This window comes from Scomber japonicus, chromosome 20 (assembly GCF_027409825.1).
Source record: "Scomber japonicus isolate fScoJap1 chromosome 20, fScoJap1.pri, whole genome shotgun sequence".
In the NCBI taxonomy this organism is placed as follows: domain Eukaryota; kingdom Metazoa; phylum Chordata; class Actinopteri; order Scombriformes; family Scombridae; genus Scomber; species Scomber japonicus.
In genome coordinates this window covers 15,743,144-15,767,803 of record NC_070597.1, presented here as the reverse complement: position 1 = coordinate 15,767,803, position 24,660 = coordinate 15,743,144, and the positions used below count along the sequence as shown (strand labels likewise).

General features: G+C 40.2%; 3 protein-coding genes across 7 annotated transcripts; 2 read left to right on the top strand and 1 right to left on the bottom strand.

Moving 5' to 3' along the window:
• Positions 1-3,475: 3,475 nt before the first annotated feature.
• Positions 3,476-8,939, top strand: mazb (MYC-associated zinc finger protein b (purine-binding transcription factor)). Of its 2 annotated transcripts, none has more exons than XM_053341778.1 (7): positions 3,476-4,572; positions 4,739-4,889; positions 6,095-6,525; positions 7,116-7,363; positions 7,643-7,706; positions 8,109-8,280; positions 8,476-8,939. In XM_053341778.1, exons 1-7 carry the CDS (start codon positions 4,531-4,533, stop codon positions 8,817-8,819), a joined length of 1,452 nt encoding a protein of 483 aa, XP_053197753.1. In that variant the 5' UTR covers positions 3,476-4,530; the 3' UTR covers positions 8,820-8,939. The 2 variants fall into 2 exon arrangements, with proteins under 2 accessions (XP_053197753.1, XP_053197754.1); XM_053341779.1 differs by having other exon boundaries at positions 3,477-4,563.
• Positions 8,940-13,054: 4,115 nt separating this feature from the next.
• On the top strand, positions 13,055-19,583 carry tlcd3bb (TLC domain containing 3Bb). Of its 2 annotated transcripts, none has more exons than XR_008323542.1 (7): positions 13,055-13,624; positions 14,835-15,037; positions 15,252-15,335; positions 15,815-16,040; positions 16,673-16,989; positions 17,741-17,850; positions 18,004-18,034. XR_008323542.1 is itself a non-coding variant. In XM_053341386.1 (7 exons), the coding sequence occupies exons 2-7, from the start codon at positions 14,913-14,915 to the stop codon at positions 18,269-18,271; spliced, it is 909 nt and encodes a 302-aa protein (XP_053197361.1). In that variant the 5' UTR covers positions 13,055-13,624; positions 14,835-14,912; the 3' UTR covers positions 18,272-19,583. The 2 variants fall into 2 exon arrangements, 1 of the variants encoding a protein (XP_053197361.1); XM_053341386.1 differs by having other exon boundaries at positions 16,673-16,768; positions 18,004-19,583.
• Positions 19,584-21,257: 1,674 nt separating this feature from the next.
• Positions 21,258-23,761, bottom strand: pagr1 (PAXIP1 associated glutamate-rich protein 1). 3 transcript variants are annotated; one of them, XM_053341381.1, is made up of 5 exons: positions 23,618-23,761; positions 23,161-23,360; positions 21,922-22,252; positions 21,747-21,835; positions 21,258-21,635 (listed from the first exon to the last, which is right to left on the bottom strand). In XM_053341381.1, exons 2-5 carry the CDS (start codon positions 23,327-23,329, stop codon positions 21,400-21,402), a joined length of 825 nt encoding a protein of 274 aa, XP_053197356.1. In that variant the 5' UTR covers positions 23,330-23,360; positions 23,618-23,761; the 3' UTR covers positions 21,258-21,399. The 3 variants fall into 3 exon arrangements, with proteins under 3 accessions (XP_053197356.1, XP_053197357.1, XP_053197358.1); XM_053341382.1 differs by having other exon boundaries at positions 23,161-23,357; positions 23,618-23,757; XM_053341383.1 differs by having other exon boundaries at positions 23,161-23,337; positions 23,618-23,757.
• Positions 23,762-24,660: the final 899 nt, after the last annotated feature.

Below are 24,660 nucleotides of genomic sequence, written 5' to 3'. Positions count from 1 at the left end.
TCTTTAGACTCAGGGTGGGTAGAGAGGTTTTCTCCCATTCTCACAGGTATAAAAGAGGGGGGAGGAATGTAACCACCTGTAATACCACTGGATTAAGGTGAACTTAGATTTAAAAAAGGAAGAGCTTTGTGTTTAATGTTTTATCTTTGTTACCGCTTGTATAAAGGTGAGATAGGAAGCGTGAAAGGGAGGGACATTTTGCCTTTTTTTCCTCCGGCAACCATGTCTTCTTCTATGATGTTCTATGCTGGAATGGAGAAAGAGAGAGGATAGGGGGAGTAAAAAGGGAAAATTAAGTTTTTTTGCATTGTGTATGTACTTGTATGTAGTCTGTAGTGTCCAGATATATCTAGCAAGCACTCGTAACTTGGGCCCCAGAGAGGGAAAAGGAGGGGAAGGAGAATCACAAAAGATGGTTTGCTTTAGTCTCTGGCCTGCCGGAGACTGAAAAACACTTTTTATTGATTTACAACTGATATTTGTTGATGTTTTATTGATATTTTTTTGTATTAAGTGTATGAAAAAAACCAACACAAAAACAAGTTGCTTGGAGCGTCACCAATGCCTTTAAGGGGTTCTTAAAGGGATGTCGTGCCATCAAATTCTTTTTAATTTGATGACTGCAAGATGATTTAAACCAAGTATGAATACACAGAATGTTTGTAAAGGCGAGAGACTCTGTTCGGAAATGCAGCTGGGATGAGGAAACACATTATTTGAGTGGACGTGTACAAATCCAAAAAAAAAAAAAAAAAAAAAGCTTTCTGGCATCCGTGACATATTGAGTATCTAAACAACATAGGTGTCTACGGGGAGTCACTCCAATGCATGAGATAGAAGCATTTGTAAAACATGACCAAACACATTTGAAATGTACCGTACCTGTCCAAGTTTCACTGGCATCTAAGGTCACTCGTCCCACGTTTTTGATCTTTGTTGTACATATTTATGGGAATATTAAAAACAAAACGAGTCATTGGTTTTATAGAGTAACAAAGATAACGATAGTAATTTTGATATATTCAAATGAGTATTGAAAGTCAAGATTTAGAGCAACAACTCCGACTGCATTTTCTATAGGTGTCAATATTACCATAACTAATCCTGATGTAATTGTTGTTGTAATCATGTTCACATTTTTCTTGCGAGAAGGAAGAAAAGGGCCCACTTTTGACCGAGGGGAAAGGGGGGAGGGAGGGAGGGTTGGCAAGCTGTAAAAAAAAAAAAAAAAAGAAAAAGAAAAAAAAAAAAAGAATTGTTAATGATTTCTGTATGTGTGTGTCGAGTGGTAAAGTCTAGTTATATTGCCACTTTATTTTATTTTTTAGACAACAAAATAATTGAATTTTAAAAGACACTTCTAAAAACAGCAACACCCCACTGAAGAGGGAAGAGGGGGTGGGGGGGGGGGGCAAAGAAATAACACTGATTCATGTGAACTCTGACCTCCTCCTCTGGACTCGTATTGTAGAAAAAAAAACGAAGAAAAAAAAAACCTTGATTTTTAAAATTGGCCACTGGAATGTAAATGCTGTTTTTTTTTTTTTTTTTTTTCCTTTTTACTTCTTTGTTTTCAGTTCAGGAATATGTTTCCACATAGAGAAAAAACTAACAAAAAAGAAGCGAGACACACACAATCCTGATAATCGTACTGCTGATGGGGTGCCACAAGCTGGAGGTGTGTGATGAAACAGAAGAAGAAGAAGTAGAAGAAGAAGTAGAAGAAGAAGAAGTAAGAGGATAGGCCTCGACTGAGCTGCTGTGATCGTGCACCCTCTTGTGCCGGCGCAGCAGCAGTGACCGGAGCAGCCCGTCCTCACAGACTGAGAGACCAATCAGTGTTTCATGAGCATTGGTGCACATGTTGCTGCTGAGGCCCAAAGCTTCTGTCTCCCTTCTTTTTGGGCTGTCGATTACTTGAAGGAGATCAGACTGGACTTTATTTATTTTTTCTGGTTGTTGTTGTTGGTTTTATTATTTTACTAAAAAGGAAAAAAAAAAGAAGAAAAAAGATAATCACCCTGCTGTTTGTATGACTCAGAAACACCAGCTCAAGCCAATTCCCTGTATAACCTACTACTTTATGCTTGGTTGGAATCTCAGTGCATGCATAAACTCCTTATATAAACTATGACTGGTGGATTTCGGGACAGGCCTCACCATGGCAACATGCTCGTTTTGTGTTGGGGAAATCAGTGTGGTAGTATTTGTAGACGGGTCGTTGTCAGTGTCAGAGGTCAGCGAAGAGCGAGGGAGTGTCAATCCCTGCATCATGCCTGGATGAAGAATGATGATGATGAAGAAGAAGAAGAAGCAAAACAGGCCCATCAGTGTTTTGCAGAGTTTTTTTGTGGTGGTGGGTGGTGGGGTGGGGGGTGGGGTGTTGAAATCCTTATTAAATATTCAAATCAAGCAATTACAAGCTTGAGGAGGAGACGGACGAAGGGTCTTAACACATGTATTGGAAAAGAAATGGGGTGCTTTAAAAAGTAATTTAAAAAAGATAATAAATTGATATTAACACATTAACTCGTCTTGATTTCGTCAGATGTCATTTTTTAAATCATTTATATGATGTTTATTATCGTCAGAAAAACATCTTACAACTATATGAATGTCATCATTTCGGTCATTTTGGAGCAAAAATAATGACATAGGGTCAAACATTTATTTGTTTTATTCTCTCAAATGAGGCAATTTGCTGCTTTTTAAAAATATATATTTATCATCCTGAATTAAATATATTTGGGTTTTGGATAATTGATTGGCTTTAAAGGGCATTTTTTGATAATTCACAAAACGATAAATTGTAGGAATGATCTACAGATTCCCAAAGACCAAAGTTATGCATTAAAATGTCTTTATTGGTCTGACAAATAGTCATAAACCCAAAAATATTCAGTTTATAATTATAGAAGACTTACAAATATTCACCATGAGAAGCTGGATACGGTATTTTTGCTGTAAAATAATTATTTATATTAATTGAATATGAAAAAAGCTTCCAATTAATTTTAAGTCAATTGACTCATCAATTAATTGATATTAATTCTCACAAATTGGAGGTATTAATAGGTTTAAAACACTAGCATTTATATATATATATATACATACATACTGTATATTACAATGTGTTTGGGTCTGCCATAGACAAGGCTCAGACACAGGACCAGTTACTTGGGGACAGCTTTTTCCAAATTGAGAAAAAGCTGATTTTGAGGTGAGTTGTTAAAGGTAGTATTAGAGAAAATATTCAGGAAATGAATGTAATTCTAAAAAGTGAGCTACGACAACATGTGTGTTTGTATTTACATGTTTGTTGTCCGTTTTTAAAACTGCACATATGCAATACCAACAACTGTTCTCATCTATTTCTCATGTGCATCCTGAGCTGCTATCCGTCCTGTGTACTATATCTGACTCTGACATCATGATTACAGGCTGACTGGGAGGATCTGCGCACTGCCCTTTAAGAATCGTCTGTCATTTCTCCGTTAATAGAAAGTCATTCTGGCTGTTTTCTGCGGTGCGGGAGATCTGTTCCAGCTGGCCTGGAGAGAAAAGGGGGGAAAAAACACATTCACATACACACACACTGTGTTTTGCATTTTGTGTCGGCCGAAACGCCCAGGAAGGAAGGGGAGAGGATAGGCTCCGCCGAGGGAGACGGAAATGAGAGGGGGGTGTCCAAAGAGGAAACCCTATCCCTTTAAGAGCAAGTGGGACATAGCGGTGCGAGAAAAGGAGAGGAGGGGGAGAAGAAAGAGGAATTAAAAAAGAAAAGGAAGAAAGAGACAGGGAGGGAGGAGGGAGAGCGGGCGATAAAAAAAGAAAGATGACATCCTCGCAGCTGAGCGGCCGAGGTGGAGCGATAGGCTGCGGCCCGGCGAGAGCGCCGCTCGCCGGGGTCAGGGCTTGAATCCAACAACGAGGCTTCGACAAACACCCGATTGGCCTATTGGGGGAAATCGGAAAAATAGATTCATAAATTAAAAACAAAGCATGACCTTCTGTGCTATCAGATACGCGTATTATAACCCATATTTGTTCTGGTGCGTAAAAACGCATTTATTTCACGTAGAATGGTGAATGTTTATTGCTAAAGTGTAATACTGTAATATGCGTTTTTTTTAGTTTTTTTTTTTAAAGCAGTTTGTTGTGTGATGTTGCGTTTTAGTTAGATGAGTGTTTAAGTAATTAAACTTAGAAACCAAAGTCAAAGAGAAACAGGCCATTATTGGAGCTGGCCTGCTCCACTCCTGCCTGTGTGCCGCAGCCTGCGTTAGTCAACAGCTGCGTGCATTTTAATTGACAGCATTATGCTACCTCAATGAGAAGAAAAAAAGCGTTTTTGCAGCCGACTTTGTTCGCGTTTTTTTTCAAGAATATCCAGACGCCCGTCGTTTCTGCTGCAGGACAGGCGACTGTGTGCGCCTCGATCATCGGTGTTCCGATCCAAACCATGCAAAGGCTGCTCTCCTCGATCTCAATCAGCAGCTGACTTTATAATCTCCATCGTTGTGGCGCAAAATGGATGCTGCTTGGAGCAATTTTCTCTTCCAGGTAGGCTTGGTGAGCAGCCACTTATTTTCTGCCCTCATGTTAACTGCGCGCATTGTCTCACACACACAGGCCTCTCATGTGTGTCCAGTCACACCTTGTGTTACAACGTTGCACCTCAAGATAATGCTGTGACTTGTGTTTACATTTGGTGATGGCCTTCTACTTGCTTCTCCAGAATACTCCCACCCAAAACCAAGTGGAGGGGAGCCTCCAATCAGAGCTCATGCCAGTGCATACGAGTTCTCCCCAAACCCCACCCACAGAGCACATAGCACAGCCTCCCTCGACTGTGGACACTGCTGCTCTCAGTGAGGAACCCCTGCCTGGTGAGAGACACTGCACTGCACTCATCACACTCACCTGTGGAGGTGATTAAATAACACATAACTCTAATTTAGATGATCCAGTGACCCACACTGAACTCAGTCAGTGATACGAACCTCGTTGAAACTTGGATGTTTTGGGTCATTTGCAAATGTAACGACTGTTCAACAGCATCTCAACATTGCTGAGCAGCTATATCTTTAATAAATAAGGTGTAATTACCTTTTATTAGTCCTTAATCATGATAATGTGACCAGTTGTCTTTCGCCACAATCAGAAGTGTCACTTTTTAAATGATTTAAAAGTCAAAGTTACATATAACATCATTAACTCAACCAAACTGGTTGATCCATGCTGCCTAGTGGAGCTATATTCAGGATACAACCTGATTAGTTAATAAAATAATCAACAGAAAATAAGTGAGCAACTACTAATTGATCAATTGATTTGAATAATTTTTTAAAATGTCAAATTTTTTATTGCTTTCAGCCTCTCAGGTGTGGATATTAGCTGTTTTTTTTCATCCCTTGACGACAATGAACTGAATATATTTGGGTTTGTGAGTGTTTTTCAGACAAAAGCAGCAAAATGAAGAAGACGTCCTCTTAGCCTCTAGGAAATTATAATAGACATTTGCCACTTTTTACATTTTATAAATTCATAGATGAATCAAGAAAATAATCTTCAGATTGACCAGTAATGAGAATAATCATTAGTTGCAGCAGCTCATTGTGCTTATTTCTGATTATTTAACAATTAATTAGTTAGTGCTTAATCTGTTAATCTATGTTTTTAAAAAGTTCCACATCTGCAAATTGCTTGTTTTGTCTGACTTAAAAATATTTGATTCACATTGATAGAAAGCAGGCAGAAGCAGCAACTTTTTGAGAAGCTGAACACAGTAAATCTTTAGTGTTGATAATCGTTAATCAGAAATGCTGATTAATTTGATGTTGATCAACTCATCTTTCACCAAAAACAATGACTGATAGAAAGATCTCTTGACCATCTCAGACAAGTAATAATAACATGAAACTTTCATATCAGCACCAATAACCGAATGACCAAATATTTAGTATGTTAACCTCTTTTTCTAATCATGTGTCATATTATAGCTTCTTATTATAAAACGATGTATTTAACATGACCTAGGTTGAGACTAAAACTTCTCTCTCTCTGTCTGTTCTCCTGCCTCGCTCTGGTCCAGTGAAGCCAGTGTCTCGGCCGCCCCGCGTGCCCCACATCTGTGCCATCTGCAACAAGCAGTTCAAGAACAACTACAACCTGCGGCGGCACCAGTCGGTCCACACTGGGGTACGCATGAAGGACAGGGCCAGAGAGCAGGCGGAGGGGGCAAAGGAGGGAGCAGCCGGCCAGGTGGCGATGGCGGTGGCGGCCCCGTCGGTGATGGCGGTGGGGGCTGGAGGGAGGGTGGAGAGGCCCACAGTTCCCCTCTCCCTGCTACACCTCTCCGCACCTCCCCCTCTCGCCCCTCCCGGCGTGCTGGCGGGGGCCCAGCAGCCTCACCTGGGTAGTCAGGATGGTGAAGGGGTAGCCATGCCAAACGTAATGGCGAGTGTTAACCCCCATGCTCCGCCTCCTGCTGCTGTCGTCATGGCCACAGGGGCGACAGTACAGGTGGGTCAGGGCCGTGTGGAGATGGCTGTCGTCAACCCCAAACCTTCAAGCATGTTGTTTCTTAAGCTGCCTGGCCCCAGGGATGGTTGAGCCATCTTCTTTTACTGTTTGGGACTTTGTTGGGATAAGCAGTTACTGTACATCACCTGCTTCCTATTTGTGTTAAATGACTAAATGTCCATGTACAGTCGTCATCTCAGGGACCAGTAAAATCCATCCCAGTGTTTGGCGCTGGTCCCCCTGACTTAAGTTTGAGAAACACGTGCTAGAAGCCCCCCCCACGCTCCCCTGCATGTTCTCTGTAACACAAGCACTGCAAGAGCAGTTAAAAACTTTAGTGCAAAGTAGTTCATCTAACATGCAAATCAACTGTTAGAGATATTTGGCAAGAAAGGACGAAATGCAACTTTGTGGTACAAATCACGTATTTCATTGGTATAAATGTGTGTGTGTGGTTATGGCATGTTTTCAACAAAAGATTCTGAGATAGTCGTCGATGAGTGTCGTCCCTCTGTGTGTGATCCCATGTTGAAACTATTTCCCGTCTAAACTCTGTAGTGTGTTTTATCCGCTCGTCTGTTTTTCCTCAGCGGCCCGCAAACCCCAACCCAAACCCGGTGAGGAAGAACCACGCCTGCGAGACGTGCGGGAAGGCCTTCCGCGATGTCTACCATCTCAACCGCCACCGCCTATCCCACTCAGACGAGAAGCCGTTCTCCTGTCCCATCTGCCAGCAGCGCTTCAAGAGGAAGGACCGCATGAGCCACCATGTGCGATCCCACCAGGGCGGTGTGGAGAAACCTTACGTCTGCCCCCACTGTGGCAAGGCTTTCTCAAGGTGATGCTACGGAAAGGTTTAACCCTACTGTCATAATATAAGTGCTGCCACGTTCCCAACAATCACACAGAGGCTTTTAATGAACAGCTGACATCATTTTGTGTGTGAAAGCTTGAAGCATTGCCTGGTCTTAAGTCAACTCACAATGAGGCTTTACAATCTGTACAGCAATACATAATTATCCTTAGAGCCTCGATTCACACAAGAAAAAACTCTCTCAGATCTATGCATTTATGCTGTACTTAATTTCTAATATGTTTATTCTCTTTCTTTCCCAAGACCTGACCATCTCAACAGTCATGTCAGACAGGTGCACTCCTCGGAGCGACCCTTTAAATGCCCGGTACCTCATGTTTACTCTGTAATATCTTCACTTAGCAGCTCCACACAGCTTCTGTTTTCAGTCCATTCATGGTAACAATGACTATGTTTACATGCACACAGTGTGCCCGATGACTCAAGGTTACCATCTTATACATTACGGTGATCATATCTGTATATTCACCTGCTTCAGGCAAATATCTCTTTACATGAATGAACAGCAAGGATATAACCATAAAAACTGATATGGATAAAGTACATGGAGGTAAAGCCTGATATTTGTCATCTTGTAGCCATTACAAGACATTCATCTAATACATTTTTTAGCTTTTCAAACTGTAAAAGTTAAAGAACACATACAGTAGATGTGTAGATTGTTTTATACATTTCTCCATAGTCACACATTGATTCCCTCTTCTTTCAGACCTGTGAGTCCAGCTTTGCTACAAAGGATCGTTTGCGTGCGCACATGATTCGCCATGAGGAAAAGGTCCCGTGTCACATCTGTGGCAAGCTCCTGTCAGCTGCTTACATCACAGATCACATGAGGGTGCACAACCAGTCGCAACACCATGCCTGCCACCTCTGTAACCGCAGTGAGTACTGATGCTTTGCTTTACTAGTTTACATTAAATGCATATATAGCATATGATGAACGATTAAATTTTTGTCCTTAAGCAGTCAGTTTTTGTGTGTTTTAGGGCTGAATGAACATATGTTATGAAATCTCTTGCTGAAATAACTCTTTTTTAATAACTTTTTTTTTTCCCTACCCTCCTTTCATCCATCAGGCTTCACCACACTGACGTACCTCCGTGTCCACGCCCAGAAGCACCATGGCCAGGAGTGGAAGGACAGCCCGGGAGGTTTTGGCGGCACGGCCTCTGGTGGCATACTCGTCTGCCACTTATGCGGCGTCCACTGCAAGACACCTACCCAGCTCCAGGGTCACATGGGCACCCACACCAACAGTCAGGGTGCCCCGAGCCCCGTCACTTCTAACGTGGGTGCCAGCAGCTCTGTCTCCCTTAGCAACATGGTGACAGCGCCCACTGTCTACGTCGCCGGTAATACGGTGGTGGACCTGCTTGTCACAGACTGCTCTAGCATTGCAGCGCCACAGTCCCACAGTTAGCATAAGAGAGCTCAGCAATAATAACCTCAGTCCCTTAACAGAGGGCAAGGTTAGAGAAGGTTGAAGGTACGTGTAGATGCTGCTCTGGTTTCAGTTTTCAGTTAGGTTAGGATTGGTGGTGGTGGTTGGGTGGGGTGGGGGGTTTTGGGAGGGGGGGTTAACACCAGTCAGCACTCAAGGGCAGTTATCACCTCAGAGCTACAGAGCTGGAGCATTAGAGAAAAAAAAAGGAGAAAAAGGAAGTGCAACGACTTTGCGTGGTGACATTCAAGTCATGGAAAGAGGGACTAGTGTGGCTGCAGCAGGTTCATATGACGCTAGGATGTGTCGTCTCAATATTCCTGAACGCTCTTGCGCATTTAAGACTCTAATGAAACTGTGGTATTGTGAGCATCTACTGTATTACTCTCCCCTCTCTGCCCTCTCTCTCTCTACCCCCTCCCCTTTTCCCTGGCATTGGCTGCTCTCTGCAAGTGCACCAAGTACTGTATATCTCACACCAGCTCTGATCTTACCTCCATTTTGCAGCTCACTTACTAAGAATCCTAATGGCTTGCGTTAAGAAGTAGTTAAGGTTGAGAATAACTCTCAGAAAACCTAACAAAGGGGGTATAAAAACTAAAAAAAATACATTAGAAGGGACGTCGTGTGTTTGGGTGCGCGCAAGTCAGGGCTTCTTTAGCATGTTAGCTTGTTTGTTCACAAAGGTAAAATCAACATTTGATTTTGCAAGGCTGTAATGCTAGTTTATTAAGTTTTTAGAGGGCTGTTTCTAGATCAGGATGGACGTATGGAGTCGTGGGATGTACTTGTTCATTTATTTCCTAAAAAGGTACAGAGATAAGATAAGGATAGAGTTGTGTTCAGGAGTGTCAAGCACCTTAAAAATGTTTGATTCAGTGAGGATCAAAATGGAAATCAAAATGGGTTTGAAATTTCTTGGATTTTCTTGCTCTGAGTCTTCCTCTCTGGGTCTGGCCATTAAATTAAAAAAAAAACAAAAAAAAACAACATACAGCTAACAGCTAATCAACATTTCAGCTTCTGACATGGCGATTCTTGCACCTGAAAATCTACCTTTTGCATGAAAACAAGCTAGCTCAGTCATGCTTATTGTTAGGGAGCTGTCACGTCAAAAGAAACTTTAAGCGGTTCCACTTAAGTTAGTTGGCTGTAAACGATAATATTTATAAAAGTGTTGATTTTATTCAAAGAAAAAAAAAAAGAATTTAACATTGTTGGCCATTCATTTGATTGTAACTGTCATTGCCATAGTCCTTTTTTGTTTTTTTTCTCTACGTACCAGTCCAATGAGTGAGACTTATGCATTAGAATTAGTCATTTAACAATCTGTATAGCACATAAAATGTTCTGAACGCAAGTCATTATCGTTCTACATTTATCACGTGAAGAATGGTCACTTGTCCGTTGGATATTTTTGGTTGCTTTGAGTTATATTGTGAGTGACGTGGTGTCGAAAGGGCTTATCATGTCATAAGTCGGGCTAATAAGTACAATAAGAGATTGACTGCACCACTTAGTATGCTGTAAAACAAATCTGTACTGGAGTGCTTTTTTCGGTTTTGTGTTAATATGTTACCTTGAAATCTGTAGAGTTGTTTCTTTCTTCCTTTTTGTTTTTTCTTTTTTTTTTCCCGTTGGAAATGTGTTCTTCCTGTTGAGAAAAAGTAGTGATTATTAAAAGTTAATTTTAGGTTTCCTCCATTACACTAAGAAAAAAATAATACCTCTCTACTCTAGGATTCTGTACAGCTCTTGTGATACATCTTAATGCCTTATCGTACTCAACTGCATTTTAATTCTTTTATGATGAAATATTTCAAATCTTAGTCATGGATTCATTAACAATATTAATGGGATGTATTTATATTTATATTTTTATATTTCTCAACAGTATGCATGTCCAAAAGGTTGTTAAAGCAAAAAAAAAAAAAAAAAAAAAAAAATCGATGATGCTTACTACAGTCATAAATATTATGTTATTTTGTAGATGAAGTAGAGATCATGTTATTATTTTGTAATTTGGACAATTTAAAGTAAAATGGGTAAACAGGAATTGTGTCATGTGCTGATTTGTTCATTTACATTTGCCCCTTTTTTTACTTAGCTTCATTATTGACACGTCCACAGCTCCAGGTGATTGGTATGGACACAGACAGTTGTTTGTTCAGGATGTAATGTTGCCTGGCCAGATGTTTGACCTGCATGTAGTGATTCTGTTGCACATGTGGTGCCCTCTGGACTGGACAAAAGATGAAAACCAAATCAATCCTTAAACACATTAACACTGTTAGTGGGAAAACATGTTTCCATTGATAACCTGCAAAATGTGAAAAATGCAAATTCACATCAAGATAATTCAGACACAGCTGGAAGAGAAGTTACTAGAAAGTTTTCTAACAATTAAACACTTGGTTTAAGGTTTTAATGTCAGCCTTTGATTATCAGAGAAAAAAATCTGATCCCATAGTCAACACTTTTGATAAATGTATTCAATAAATGTGTGGAGGTAAATTCTATTTAAATCTATTGAAATATTCAGTAATTTTACCATGTATTAACAGTGTGCAGGATCAGCTTCTTCTCATGTTGACCCATTACTTATTCCGCTTAAAGCACTTCCCCTGTATGTTTCCCAGTGTTTAACAATCATTACAAGAAGAAACTAATTCTCTCTAACAAAGGTAGCCTGAATACTGAAATACAAGCAGAAACACATGATGTTATCTTGTTCTCATTATATAGGACATTTGAACATAAAAGGTTCAGCCATATTTTCTACAGATTATTGAAAGTAATGTTTGGAAATACTAAATAGGGAACACAAGTCATGGGGTGAACTAAACCCCAGCAGGGCAGATTTTTCCTTATACGTCGACACTCCATCTTTTAGGGACAAAATGTTCTTTTCAGTTGTTGTCTTCAGGGAGTCTTGTAATTTATGGCAAATGTGTGTTTCATTGGATCTTACAGTCCAAAGACAAGGCTGCTCCTTTTTTCAACCCCTGAGCTTCATGTCTGGTGACCAAAACTGGAAAATTGTACTTAATTAATTTGTCTTACTGAAATGTAGTTTGACTTCTATCCTGCACTCACTGAATTTTAAATGACATCATTAAAAGTTAATAATATTTTAGGAAGTTAATCAACATTGCTGAGCAGTCATAAATGGACCAATGTTGAAACCTTGGCTTTGTTTCAATATATCTTTTATTATTAGTGCTACATCTCTTCAATATATAACTTAAAAGGGTATATCTCACACTATGAAGCTCACTCAAGTTTATGTATTTCTTTTTCTACTTTAGCTTTTTTCAAATTTATTTTTTGGCAAGTATGTATGTCATATATGTGTAGTACATATGCAGTATGTGTCTGCATGCACTCATTTATGTTCTTACTACTTCCTGCACAAGGTTTGAATAAACTACCAAATATGAACGCACAATATGTGTTGGAGAGAATATACAACTGGTTTGACCACAGCTCCACTAAATAATTAAACCATTTTCATAAACACTGAACTAAAATATGCAATACATTTCATTCTTTACTGAATATTTGAACGGGCTGTAGGCTATATACTGAACATAACCAGCTACTATAGGCTATGTCTAGATATAAAGTAACGTCTTTTTTTAACCATTTAATATTTATCTCAGTACTCTTTACATCTCGTTTATAGTTATATTAGTAAATGGTTTCACTTGTAGTCTTTCCTTGTGTATATTTCTGTTGATTTTATTTTGTGTTAGTCCATAGAGAGCCACTAAACTGGAGTCAAATCCCTTGTATGTGTAAACATACTTGGCCAATAAAGATGAAAACAGCAAAGTTACAGTGCAAACCGTTACTCCTGTCATGTCTTAAGCTTTAAAAGACAAAATCGGGTAATCACTCCAAAGCCTGGACAGTGCACTGATTGGTCTGTACTGTGAAAGTCGCCGATCATGTCAAGATTTGCAAGACAGCAAAATATCCGCACCATGATCCCACTAGTATCTCTGATAAGGGCTGATAAATGGTGACTATATTTGCAAACGTTGCTCCATTCAAAGGTCAAATGAGTTATCTATCAAAGATAACCACCCTTTTAAGTCTTCATAAGCACAACTACATGAATGATTATGCAACTATCTAGCTGTGTTTAATTCTTGAAACAGCAATAATTTTCTAATTAAATACACATATGTGATGTATTTTTGCTTGCATGAGTGAATATTGCAAAGTATGAATGCAGCTGGAATAGGTGGCCTCCATTCAACGTTTCCCTGCATGGAAAAAAATCCAATTTACAAGATGCAGTGCAGTGACTGGTGCAAATTTCTCGTCATGACACGAGCTGCTGCCTGGACCTGTAGGAAGTAGCTGGCGCAGCAGTGCACAGTGTTGAGTCAACGTTGCATCTGCGAGGCTGAAGTATCTCTGCTGTAGCGAGACAGATGCGATGACATAGCGGCTGGCCGGCTCCTGCTAACACTATCTTCACTCCCCGGATCAGTCATTGTCTTGTCGTCGGCTTACCGCGTTTTTAGTTTGACAGCTGCTTATAAGCTGCCTACATCGCAATTTAGTCACCGATGCTCTTTTTGAGCTACCCTCACACAGATTTCGATCTAAGTTGCTGCAAGCTAGCGTTAGCTCGCTGCTGCTCCCCTCCAGACATCGAAGTGGCCCCATAAACATGCGGATCATCGAGGCGGAGACCCCCGGGACACCTCTCTACGCTTCCTGCAGGACACCAGCTTCAACCGGCCGCTGACTGGACTCCACAGACTCTCTGTGTAAATGCTACTTTAACATTATTATTTCTGCCCCTCGTTTTGTTCTACTAAACATTGTGTAAACTCCACAAATGTGTTAGCCCGGTAAGTTAGCCACGGGTGTCGGGTTTAGCTGCTAACTGTGCTACAAACAAATAACAAGCTGCCAAAACAGGCGAAAGACATCGTAACGTTGTCGTGAATGATTGACAAAACACGGACAATGACACTTTGAGTAATGAGCTGTGGATTATTGGGTGTCATCACCGTGCTAGCTGTCTTTATTTCACTGTGGTCCAGACGACACGGCTGCTAACTCGGCGGTGACTCCCAGAGATAAGCTAGCATCTCTAGCGTCATTGTTAAGGGCGCAGACAGCTGCCCATGCTCACTAAGGCGAGGGGTTATATCTAATGTTAGCAGTATTGTCTCTGTTCACTTCAAGGTTGGCTATGTGTGTTTTTTGAACCTGTTAACAAGGTGACTACCTGGACACCTGCAAGCAACGTACTGTCACTGTTGGCTCAACTAGTTAGCTCTAAATTAGCGTGAATTTGACATTATGGATTTAGCACAAACTTGAGCCCGCGGTAATGGTTAACAGTTGTAGTCAGTGTAGTCTGTTTGGTGCCTGCCAAAGCTTTTACCACTAACAGGTAACATCAGCCTAGCGGTGTCGCCAGGAGCTATGAGCCGCCAACAGCAAACCTCTCTTATATTGATATTAGCAGGATTTTTAAAAATAGCGCAATGCGTATTTTTTCCTAATGGACTTCAACTTTTTAATGAGTCAGCTAGTCTAGTGTAAGCAAACTGCAAAACCGCATGTAGCTACCACATGGTTGCCCCCAGGAATAAATGGGAACGTGAATAAGGCTTACAAGGCTTACAGCATGCTGCACAAAGGGGCCTCCTATCTGATATTCTGCACCCTGTATTCAGCATATATGTGGTCTCCCTCTGCCTGTGATCCCATACACTGTCCTCTTTCACCTTTTTCCCCCAACATTATGTGTGGACTGTTACCTCCTCCCCCTATCCCACTTCATCTTTATCGTGATCATTGCAAGCCTTTACACAGGCCAGAATAATTTACTGCCACATATGTTGGACTTTGACTGTGTTATCTTTAGCCAATGCAGCTTAATACATAACCAAGTTGCTACAGGTGGGATCAATATGAACTGTTTATTCACTGTTTTGATTTTGTGTGTGTGTGTCTGTTTTTCAGAGAGGAGAAAGAGCGACAAATCTCAAGGACCAGATTGCCCGCTGAACTTTTTGCCTCTCAGACACATTGCAAGGGACCATGCTGACCATCCTAGCTGCTGGGTCTGTGTTCTTTCCAGGCCTTTTTCTTCTGTCTAAACAATGCCTCAAGTCCATCCCAGCGCTGAGGTGGAGCGAAGGAGATGCAGTCATCGTATCTGCCAGGTGAGACTTTATTAAACTTGTTTTTTGGTTTGTGTTTGGTTTTTCATGTGAACACCTTGTGGATACAAAGATATTGTGCGGCCTCCAGAAAATTCTAGTACTTTTAATGGTGCTACTGTCTTACTGTGTGTTACCTATACAGTCAAAAGCCTTTCAACACATTAGCTTATGAGACTGCGTCAGCCTCTGTTTACTTTCCACTCTCTGTTCCCAGGTTGGTGTCGTCAGTTCAGGCAGTCATGGCTTCTTCAGCTGGCTACATTATTGCTTCTTCCTGCAATGACATCCTCGAGGACCAGTGAGTCAAGAAATACTCATCAGAATATTTTTCATCTCGTGTGATTAGCCAATACTGTCTTGATGTTACAGACATCTTAACACAGTGTACTGGATTTTTTAATCCCAACTAATTAAATGTAAAACAGAAATTAAGCTTCCACTCAGTGCCTTGATACTTCGACACAAATGTCAGGAGCTGTGCAAGAGTGTATGAACAGCTTTTATTAAAGCTGTTCCTGTAGGGTTTTCTTCTTATAAAACGCTGCAAGCATTTATTAATCTTTTTAAATAGCTCTAAATTCAGGTGAGATTTTTTTATATTGAGGTAATTCTGCAACACGGGAGAAATGCTGTTCTTTTCTTTACTGATGATAGTCACTACACTAATTATAATAGATAGAACATATTTTGTTTTCTCAACAGGAAAACACATCAAAAAGTTTTTGTGTGGTCATCTTTTCTGTATTTAATAACCAGCTTCTCTTCCTCTGCACACAGGCACTGGCTGACCAGCTCTTACATCATGTTTGCCGTTCCCTACTTTGTGTACGACATCTACGCCATGTTCATGTGCTACTGGTATAAGCTACGGGTCAAAGGGCATGAGGAGGCCTCGGCAGCGCCCCAGCAAATGGGCACAGCGCTGATCAGCTACTTGCGCCGCGAGTTCCTCATGGTGCTACACCACGTTGTCATGGTCACCGTCTGCTTCCCTGTTTCTGTGGTAACTGTCACACATTGCTCTTTCTGTTGAGCTAAGATTGGAGTCAGATTAGGGCAAAACACTGCTTTATGTAATAGTCACTGTTATATTTTTGTTGTGTTTAAAAGGACAGTGTGTTCATGAGGGAACTGTACCAGTGTTTTCCCTTTTTTTCTCAGAATCAGACAAACTAAATGATCATATTAATGTCTCAATGTGCAGCATGAAGGTATATTAAGCTATGCAATGAACCTTGCCTAAAAACACTTTATTTTTTTAAAAGCAAGGAAATTAACTGAGGGTGACACTTCATACAATGTATGTGAATTTAGTGTAAATATTTTGCAAGTATATGCAAAGTCTTAAAAAGTATAGTTGGGATTATTATTTCCAAAATAACTGAAAAGGTATTTATCTGCGGTGTCAGTGCATTATAGCTGTGTGTGCATGGAAAGTTGGAAACAGCAAGTGGATCAGAAAGCCTGATATAACTTCCACATCATACTAAGCTGTGCAAAGCCATCCAAAAGTTTGTCTGACTCTGAGCAGGAATTTAGCTTTTGAAATCCTTTATTTGTTGACTCCAGCTAGATTTACAGTGCAGTAATTGTTTTCTAGACAAATAATCAACTCATTTTTTTCTCTCTCTCCAGTTTTGGCGACAAGGAAAGGGAGATTATTTCCAGGGTATAATGTTCATGGCTGAGCTCAGCACTCCATCTGTCTGCTTAGGAAAAATACTCATCCAGGTGAGAACCTCTATTCATCCTCAAAGAAGATTTGAGTGCGTTGTTGCATGTGCATGTGTCACACTAAAGTTCTTCTGCGCTCTTCACTTCCTTTTTTTCTCCCCCCACTTTTCATTCCATGGAGAATACATTTCGGGTCATTCCCAGCACGCAGCTTGTTCTCGCACATCGGCTCCCGTCGACTGTGTCTTAACATGAACAGAAGCATCAGTCGTTAATTGGTAACAGTTTGCTTGAATACACATTGTAGGAGCTGCACCCCCCCACGCCTACAACCATATTTATTTTAGGTCTGTGTGAATGTGCATAAAACGTATTCCCTCCATTGCTTTCTGCCTGTCCCCCCCATCTGAGGCTCCCACAGCTGTTAGCCTCTGAATATAGACCCTAGTATTTAGACTGGATGTTCAGCAGATACAATATCAGCTTGTCCCTCCACCCTCTATCACTCAGCACCCCTGCCCCTCCCGTCCCTGACAACAGTGCATGTGGTAAACAACAGCAGGCTTAAAGCTGTGGCCCTCTTTTACCTATAGAGTAAAAACAACTGAGTTATACGATATGAAACAAGTGAATGGGTAAGAGGAAAATCCTTTCAGGGAAACGTTTGTAAGCTCCTCCTCAGTGTTATCTCACTGAAGCAGGTTGACAGTTCAGATAAAAGTTCATACAGCCTGTAAGCAAATGAGACAAACACACACTCTGTCCCACTGCCTCCTGTAGAAATCAAGCAGTGTCCAACCAGCAGCATGGCTCTCCATCGCCACTTGTTCAGTTCATGCAGATAGTAATAACAAATATAACAGTATTAACGGTATAACAATGGCAAAACAAGATTAACCCCGTCAGCTTTCACCCAACTGTACTGCTTGCTTTTCTTCTCCCCTCTCTTTCTCTCTCTCTCCCTCTCTCTCCCTCTCTCTCTCTCTATCTCTCTCTCTCTCCCCCTGTTTTTTTTCTTCCCGCTCACAGTACAAACAGCAACACACTCTCCTGCACAAAGTGAATGGGGCTCTTATGCTGATCACTTTTTTCATCTGTCGAGTCCTCCTCTTCCCTTACCTCTACTACGTCTATGGAAGGTATGTCTTTCTTTTCCCCATCTCTGTTTTTCTCATGTTCTGAAGTCTTGCTGAGCTTGGGCGGGTAACTTGCGCTGCCACATGATGAATTAAGGTCCAGAACATGTGTTTTACAATGCTACAATCTTTTATGTCTGCTTCATTTGGATCCAGGTACGCGTCCATTCCGTTCCACATGGTTCCCCTGTCGGTGCCCTGGCAATGTAACCTCGGCGCCGCTCTGCTCATGGCTCCCCAACTCTATTGGTTCTCCCTAATTTGCAGGGGTGCCCTACGACTATTCACAGGCTCTTCCCGATCTCAGAGGCCATGTGCGCCCTCATCAGCCGCCAAGGAGCGTCAGACGGATGACAACGCGCTGCCTCAGCCCGCCAACGGCTACAGCACGCGCTCCACAGAGCCCGAGCTGGCCACTCACTGAGAGGAGTGGTTGGGAAGGGTGGGGAGGGAAGGAAGGCGAATGTACCAATGAGTATGTAAAAGGAAAGGAAAGTTATGAAGGAATAGTGGAACAAGTAGCGAAATGAAGAAAGCTACAAACGATGGCCTCAAATAGCGCTCAAGTCTTTGAGGCCAGCAGTCAAACTTTTAACAGCTAAAAACGATTTGCTTGCTGGCCTTCAAGCACTTTAGCTTCTCAGTTTGTAGGACACAAGAGGAGTGTTAGCACTCAGTATTTAAAGATGTCATCGGGCACTGTGACAGATAGAAACATGCACTGACCTGAGAGGAATTTGCCTGGATGTATAGCAAGCATAGATGGCCATTTCCCTCATGTAGATCAAATGATGTCCTCTCTGCCTCGTGATTATAGGAAGAGCAGGATAATAGGAATGTATTATATTGTATGTTAGTACATTTGCTGTAGATGAAAGGCCTAATTCAGTTTAGTAATGACGAAGACCTTCAAAAAAGAAAAAAATCCCGGCTAAGCAGTATTTTGACTTGTTAGTGTTTATTATCTGTATCCTCTATGTAGTCACTGTCACTCTAACAAAATGTAACCAACCTGCAGACTGACTCATCTTTTAGAAGGGAGATAATCTCATTAGACTGTATTCTGCTGCCTTATCCCTTTTCCCCATTCTTTGCAGTTTCTTTCAGCTTTTAGTTTTTATCCTGTGAGGAGAAAGAAGAGGCTTTCCTCTGACAGCAAAATGTGACGGGTGTACATAGCCGATGTAAAATTGTCCTTATTTCCATGTCAGTATTAGGTCAGTGTTGATTTTTGTTCTTTTTTTTTTTCCTCATTTCTACATCTAATGTTTCTACAAATGTTTTGAACAATGACATTTCAGCATTAACACAAAACATTTCACCGTTTTCCAGCTAAGTGTATGCAAACTCCCTCACCCCAGCCCACCCCCCCTTAAACAGTACGGCAGTGCTCCTCATTTCAGTGTAGATATGACTTCATTCCATTTACTGGTATCACAGTGTTTTTTGCATACAAGGAAGTGATGCACCGTAGCGGTCACTTTTAAAACTGAATTTACATGTGTTTTGTTTTTTAGTTTGGTGCGGATTTAACTCTCAAAATATCCATTTGATTGGCTGGTATATTTCACTGAAGGATCTATGAGGCTTGAGTATTTTTTTTTTTTTCGCATAGTTAGGGGACTTGCAATGTTTGAAGGGAAACAAAAGACAGTATTGTAGGGAAGCATTCCCCTGTGATTGACATGCAGCATATTTGTCCATGGCAAATTAGTTTTATGTTCCTCATTAATTGTTTTTAACCATAACTTGAGTCTATTGGTTAAGTATTTTACATTGTATGAATTGTTCATTGAGCCATTAATTGAAGCCGCTGGTTCTATGAACCTTCAGTGAACAAACTGGCTTGTTTTTATCATTTTATGTTTGTTTTGAAAGCAGCTACACTGTCCTGGAAATGGGTCAAGGAAAAAAAACAAATAAAACAAAAGCTCAGAAACCATCAAGTCAGGGCAGCGAGTGTCAAAAACATCTGGACAACTGTGGGCATGTTGAACACAGAATATCCATTCCCCTGCTCCGTGAACTCATAAGGTACTGCTTCTTGACAATACTAAAACATTTCAACCGATGTACTGTATATTCCACAAAAATGCTCGTTATTTATTTGTAAGTATTTATTTATTTATTTATTTGGTTTGTGGTTTTGAATGCATATTTATGCATACATATTATACTCTATGCTTCTGAGCCTCATGTGAAGGCTGTATTGTTATTCAAACTTAGCTAAAATATACTTCTCTGTCCTGAACCTGTCTTGAGTGTGCGTGTGTGTGTGTGTGTTTGTTTTTTTTTCATAAATGTTGGAAATTATGTTTCATTAAAAATGCCTCTTATCCATCTGAAACTCAGTTGAAAGTGAGCCACTAGAGGGAGCTGGAGTTAATGATTATAAATGTTGAATCTTACATTTCAGTCATTGGGGAGAGGACTTGTCTCTACTCCTGTGGTCAATTAGCTGCATATTGAAAAGGCCTTTAACTGGAAGTCTTATTAAGAAAAGTTGGGCCAAGGAACACCATTCCTGCCCACTTCGGGTTGCAAAATGATTACTCTACATATATGAGACAATATAAAGTTGTCTACTATCAAGATTGTACCATACCATTTTATAGTGTAGGTAATCCTTTAATATCCCTGGCTATATTAGACCATTGTTGGCAAAACTCTACATACAATGAGCAGTACTTCTTTAAAAGTTTTTTAAATTAACTTTTGCACCAGTGTCAAGATTTAAGTTTATGTATCAGGGTATTTCATTCATTGCATTAGCTAAAAAGATATTCTATGTCTTGATATTATACACATGAAGCTTTAGTACACCATTATATACACCAACCAAGCACTTTATTGGGAACATCTGCTCAATCTAATGCAATCAAATACAACAGCTCCTCATATTGTTTGTACCTCATTTTCAATATATCGCCTTTCTGTACACCACCATAACTATAACCTAAAAAATAAAGTAGAATTTTTACCTTCCCTACAAGAACAACATAAATGGAAAATATACAAGCTTTGTAAAAGTGGAAATTGTAGTAGAGCCATTGTATTTGATTGCACAGATGTATGGATATCTTTGTTTCAAATACAGAAGTCAGCAAAAGACATACTTTCTTATTCAAGTGTCAAAACTTTTGACTGGTACTGTATATCAGTGGTTCTCAAACTTTTCATGTCAAGGACCTCTAAAGCTGATACCAATTAGACCACAGACCCTAATTTTATAAGAAGTTTTGATATAAGATTTTAGCTCGTTTCATTGTGTTAGTTATGCATGGAATTAAAGTGAAAACAATTAATCCCCTTTTTGCTTTGGACCCCACTTTGAGAACCACTTATGTGCACAGAGGATTCATCCATACTGCACTCTTACTACACACCACCAGCAAAAAAAAAAATCAGTCTTCCAGGGTTAAAATGTTTATTGCCATCATACAAAACACACATAGAAAACATACAAAACTCGTTACATAAAAAATTCAAGTTTTGAGAAAGAGTCGGAAAGCTCTTTTTGCCTGTGGCCAAGTCCTCATTTCTTTTAAAACTTCAGTATCTCCTCTGTCTCGGGGAGAAGATAGTATTGGGGTTGCTGTCTCGTTCCCTCTCCTTCTCCCGCTCCTTCTGACTGTTAGGAGACAGGGCCTCCTCCAGCTTCTTCTCAGTCTTGAAGAGATCTCTCCCTGTGCGCATGATGTGCTCCTCAATTTTGCGGTGGCGCTTCATGTCCGAGAGTACTTTATCCAGCCGGGCTTCCCGTTTGACAGAAGAGCGAGCCGAGGATCCTGTGAGAGAGAAGAGAAAACTCATTACACAAAAACCACCACACAGGTTTTCTTGATAAAACATGAGTCAGCAAATTTCAAAACTCAAGTCTCAGTAGTTGCTCTTCACACCTGGTGTTCTGCGTCTGTCGATGAAGGAATTTTTTGGAGTAGCTTGTGTTTGCTCTTCATCAAAGTCAAACTCAGTTGGAGATGGAGGCCTGAAAGAAAAAGACAGAAGTCATGAGTCTTAAACTTTTCATATCCAGAACACAAACCCAAATCTTAGGGATATAATAATACTGACTTGCGCTCCCTCTCCTTCCTCTCCCTTTCCTCCATCTCATCGTCCTCGTCATCTCTTTCGGGTGAGGGGGTATGTTCAGGTGTAGGCGGCCTCCTTGGAAGGGGCAAAAAGTTCAATTCTAGCATCTCCCCTTTAGCAAGGATCTCATAGAGTCTTTTAATCTCAGCAGGAGGAGGCATCCAATTTTTGGGGTCCTCCATTTCCTCGTCGCTGTATGCCAGCTCCCATTCGCCGTCCACTTCTGCTGCCTGCTTTCCCTCCTCACCGACCACCGCATCCGCCTTAGGTTCCTCCTTGTGTTCATCACCTTCCACTGCATCTGTGTCTCCATCTGAAAACACAGAAGGAGATGTCAGTTTAACAAAAGCTGTCGAGCAATAGAAAGATTAATAGAAGGACAATAAGAATAAACACATTTTATTACACATTATAAAGACATAACACTCCAATATAGTATACTGTGTACTAGGGCTGGGCCATATGGTCACAAAACTTTTCACCAAATACCTCAATATCAATATTGTGATAATATTGTAGGGATGACTATTGGTGCTTTCACAAAATAACTATGACTAAGTAGGTACAGCTATATCAGTCTGGTAAGTTCAGAGAATTACATTATTTTACTGTAATGCAGTCTTTAAAACCACGTAAGACAACACTTATGCCACATCACAATATACTTTATATACTAATATATATGTAAATGTATCACAAATACAGACACACAGTTGTGTACAGATGAAGTAATGTCTTAACAATTTGGGACATTTATTTAAACCATTAAGCTACAAAACTAAATCATCATATCATCACAGGAAATCCAGACCATCTTCTCTGTAAGGAATGTGATATCCTCCCATCTGGTCAGATGTGCAGGTTTTTGAAAGTTAGTTGCAAAACTTGCAACAGGTTCCAGTTTTCACATATCCCTAGATGATTTTAAATTTAATAGCTTAGCACTCGATACTTGCCCTATTCCTTATGTTGCTTCTTTTCTGGCATTTATCAATTAATCTTTTGTTGTGTACTGCATTTACTTGCATATGTACTGGCCCTCTTCATTTCTTCAGTTGTATTTAAAATGTTCATGTGTTCCACATTTATACTTCCTTGCTGCAAAAACAATCATCTTATGTGACAATGAAGATCTGAACTGATCATTTCCATGTATCAATTGTGCCGTGTTGTTAACCTTTGGGTTATTTTTTGTCTATCTATGCATCTTTATGGAGTTACCTTTGTCCTCCTTGGTTGCTGATTCTTCCCCAGTTTCAGCTGTCATCTCAGTGTCCTGTATTTCTGTGTTGCCCTCTTCCTCAGTGCCGGCAGCAGGTTTTTCTGTGTCCTTCACACCCAGAGCCTCTATGCCCTCTCTCAGGGACGAGTCGGTGGCTTCAGCCTGCATCCTTCCTCCTGCGTTTGTAGCAACAGATCTTCTCCAAATAAACATTTATGAAGAATTAAAAACACTAAGAGGTCATTGAGAGAGATAACCAAGACTAACTTCATGCCTATAACTTTTAACAGGCAATCTCAGTAGCTGTCAAGTGAATTAAACTGATAAAGCAGACAACATGAATGAAACACAATATAGTCCTTACTTGTTCAAACTAGCTGGCTAACATCAGGCCTAGCCGTAAGCTCTTTCTAAACAGCAAATTACAATGAATATACGTAAGTAAATTGTCATTACCGAATATCCGGTTTATCCACACAAGGATAAGTGTTGCTATAGCTAAATATTAGCTCAATTTATCTTCCCCGCTGCATAAAATCACCGAAACTCTCCATGAGGCTTGCTAGGGATAATAAACGGTTATGCAGAGACGTAAACATAGCGCCATTTTGGACTCAGCGCGCCGTGTGACGATGTACTCGGGTCTTTTGAAGATCTGCTCGGGTTAGCGCTGGTCTGCTCGGATCTACTCGGGTCTCATTTCATTTCCGCTGATTTAAACAACATGTGGATAGCATAGATATGGTGGATAGTCCATCGATAACGCCGCTAATCGTTTAATTAATTTATTTTAATTATTTATTGAACAGAATATTCAATATAATAGACAACAAATACACAAGCAACCGATAATTCCAGTTCATAAATAAAAAGAGATGTAAAGAAGATAAAATAATGTTGATAGAAATAAAGGAAAATAAATAAAAAGCAAAGGTATAAGTGACAGACATCTTCTATTAAAATTTCGGGAAATAGATTTTGATAACAGATGTACTTTATATATATATATATATACATATATATACAGTGTAGAGGCTCAAAATAATATTTATTTCAATTAAAAATAACGTTTGGGATATTTTGGATTAGTGGATATGAAATGCTCCTAACAATAAAAAGATTTATAATGCTACAAATATTGACACTATTAACACTTTTTTGCCAATACATATCTTGTGTGAATCTTTCCAAAATACAACACAAAATAAGCAATTACAAAATAACATCTCTTCTCATCTCTTTTCAGTTTTGCAAAAAGAAAATTTGTCATCTGTTTCTAAAGATCTAGAGAGGTAGCCTAAACATTTGTTGGATAGATGTTGTGTAGTATTTTTAGATTAAGCTCTCTAATTGTGTCTGAACACTTTTAAAGAAACAAGCCACACTCAATGCCAATGTATGTCTTTAAAGTTAGAATCCCAGAATAATTGTTCATTTTCTAGTGTTGTAAAAACATTTTTTGATATGTTTGTTGGCAGTGTTGGGGAGTAGGCCTAACT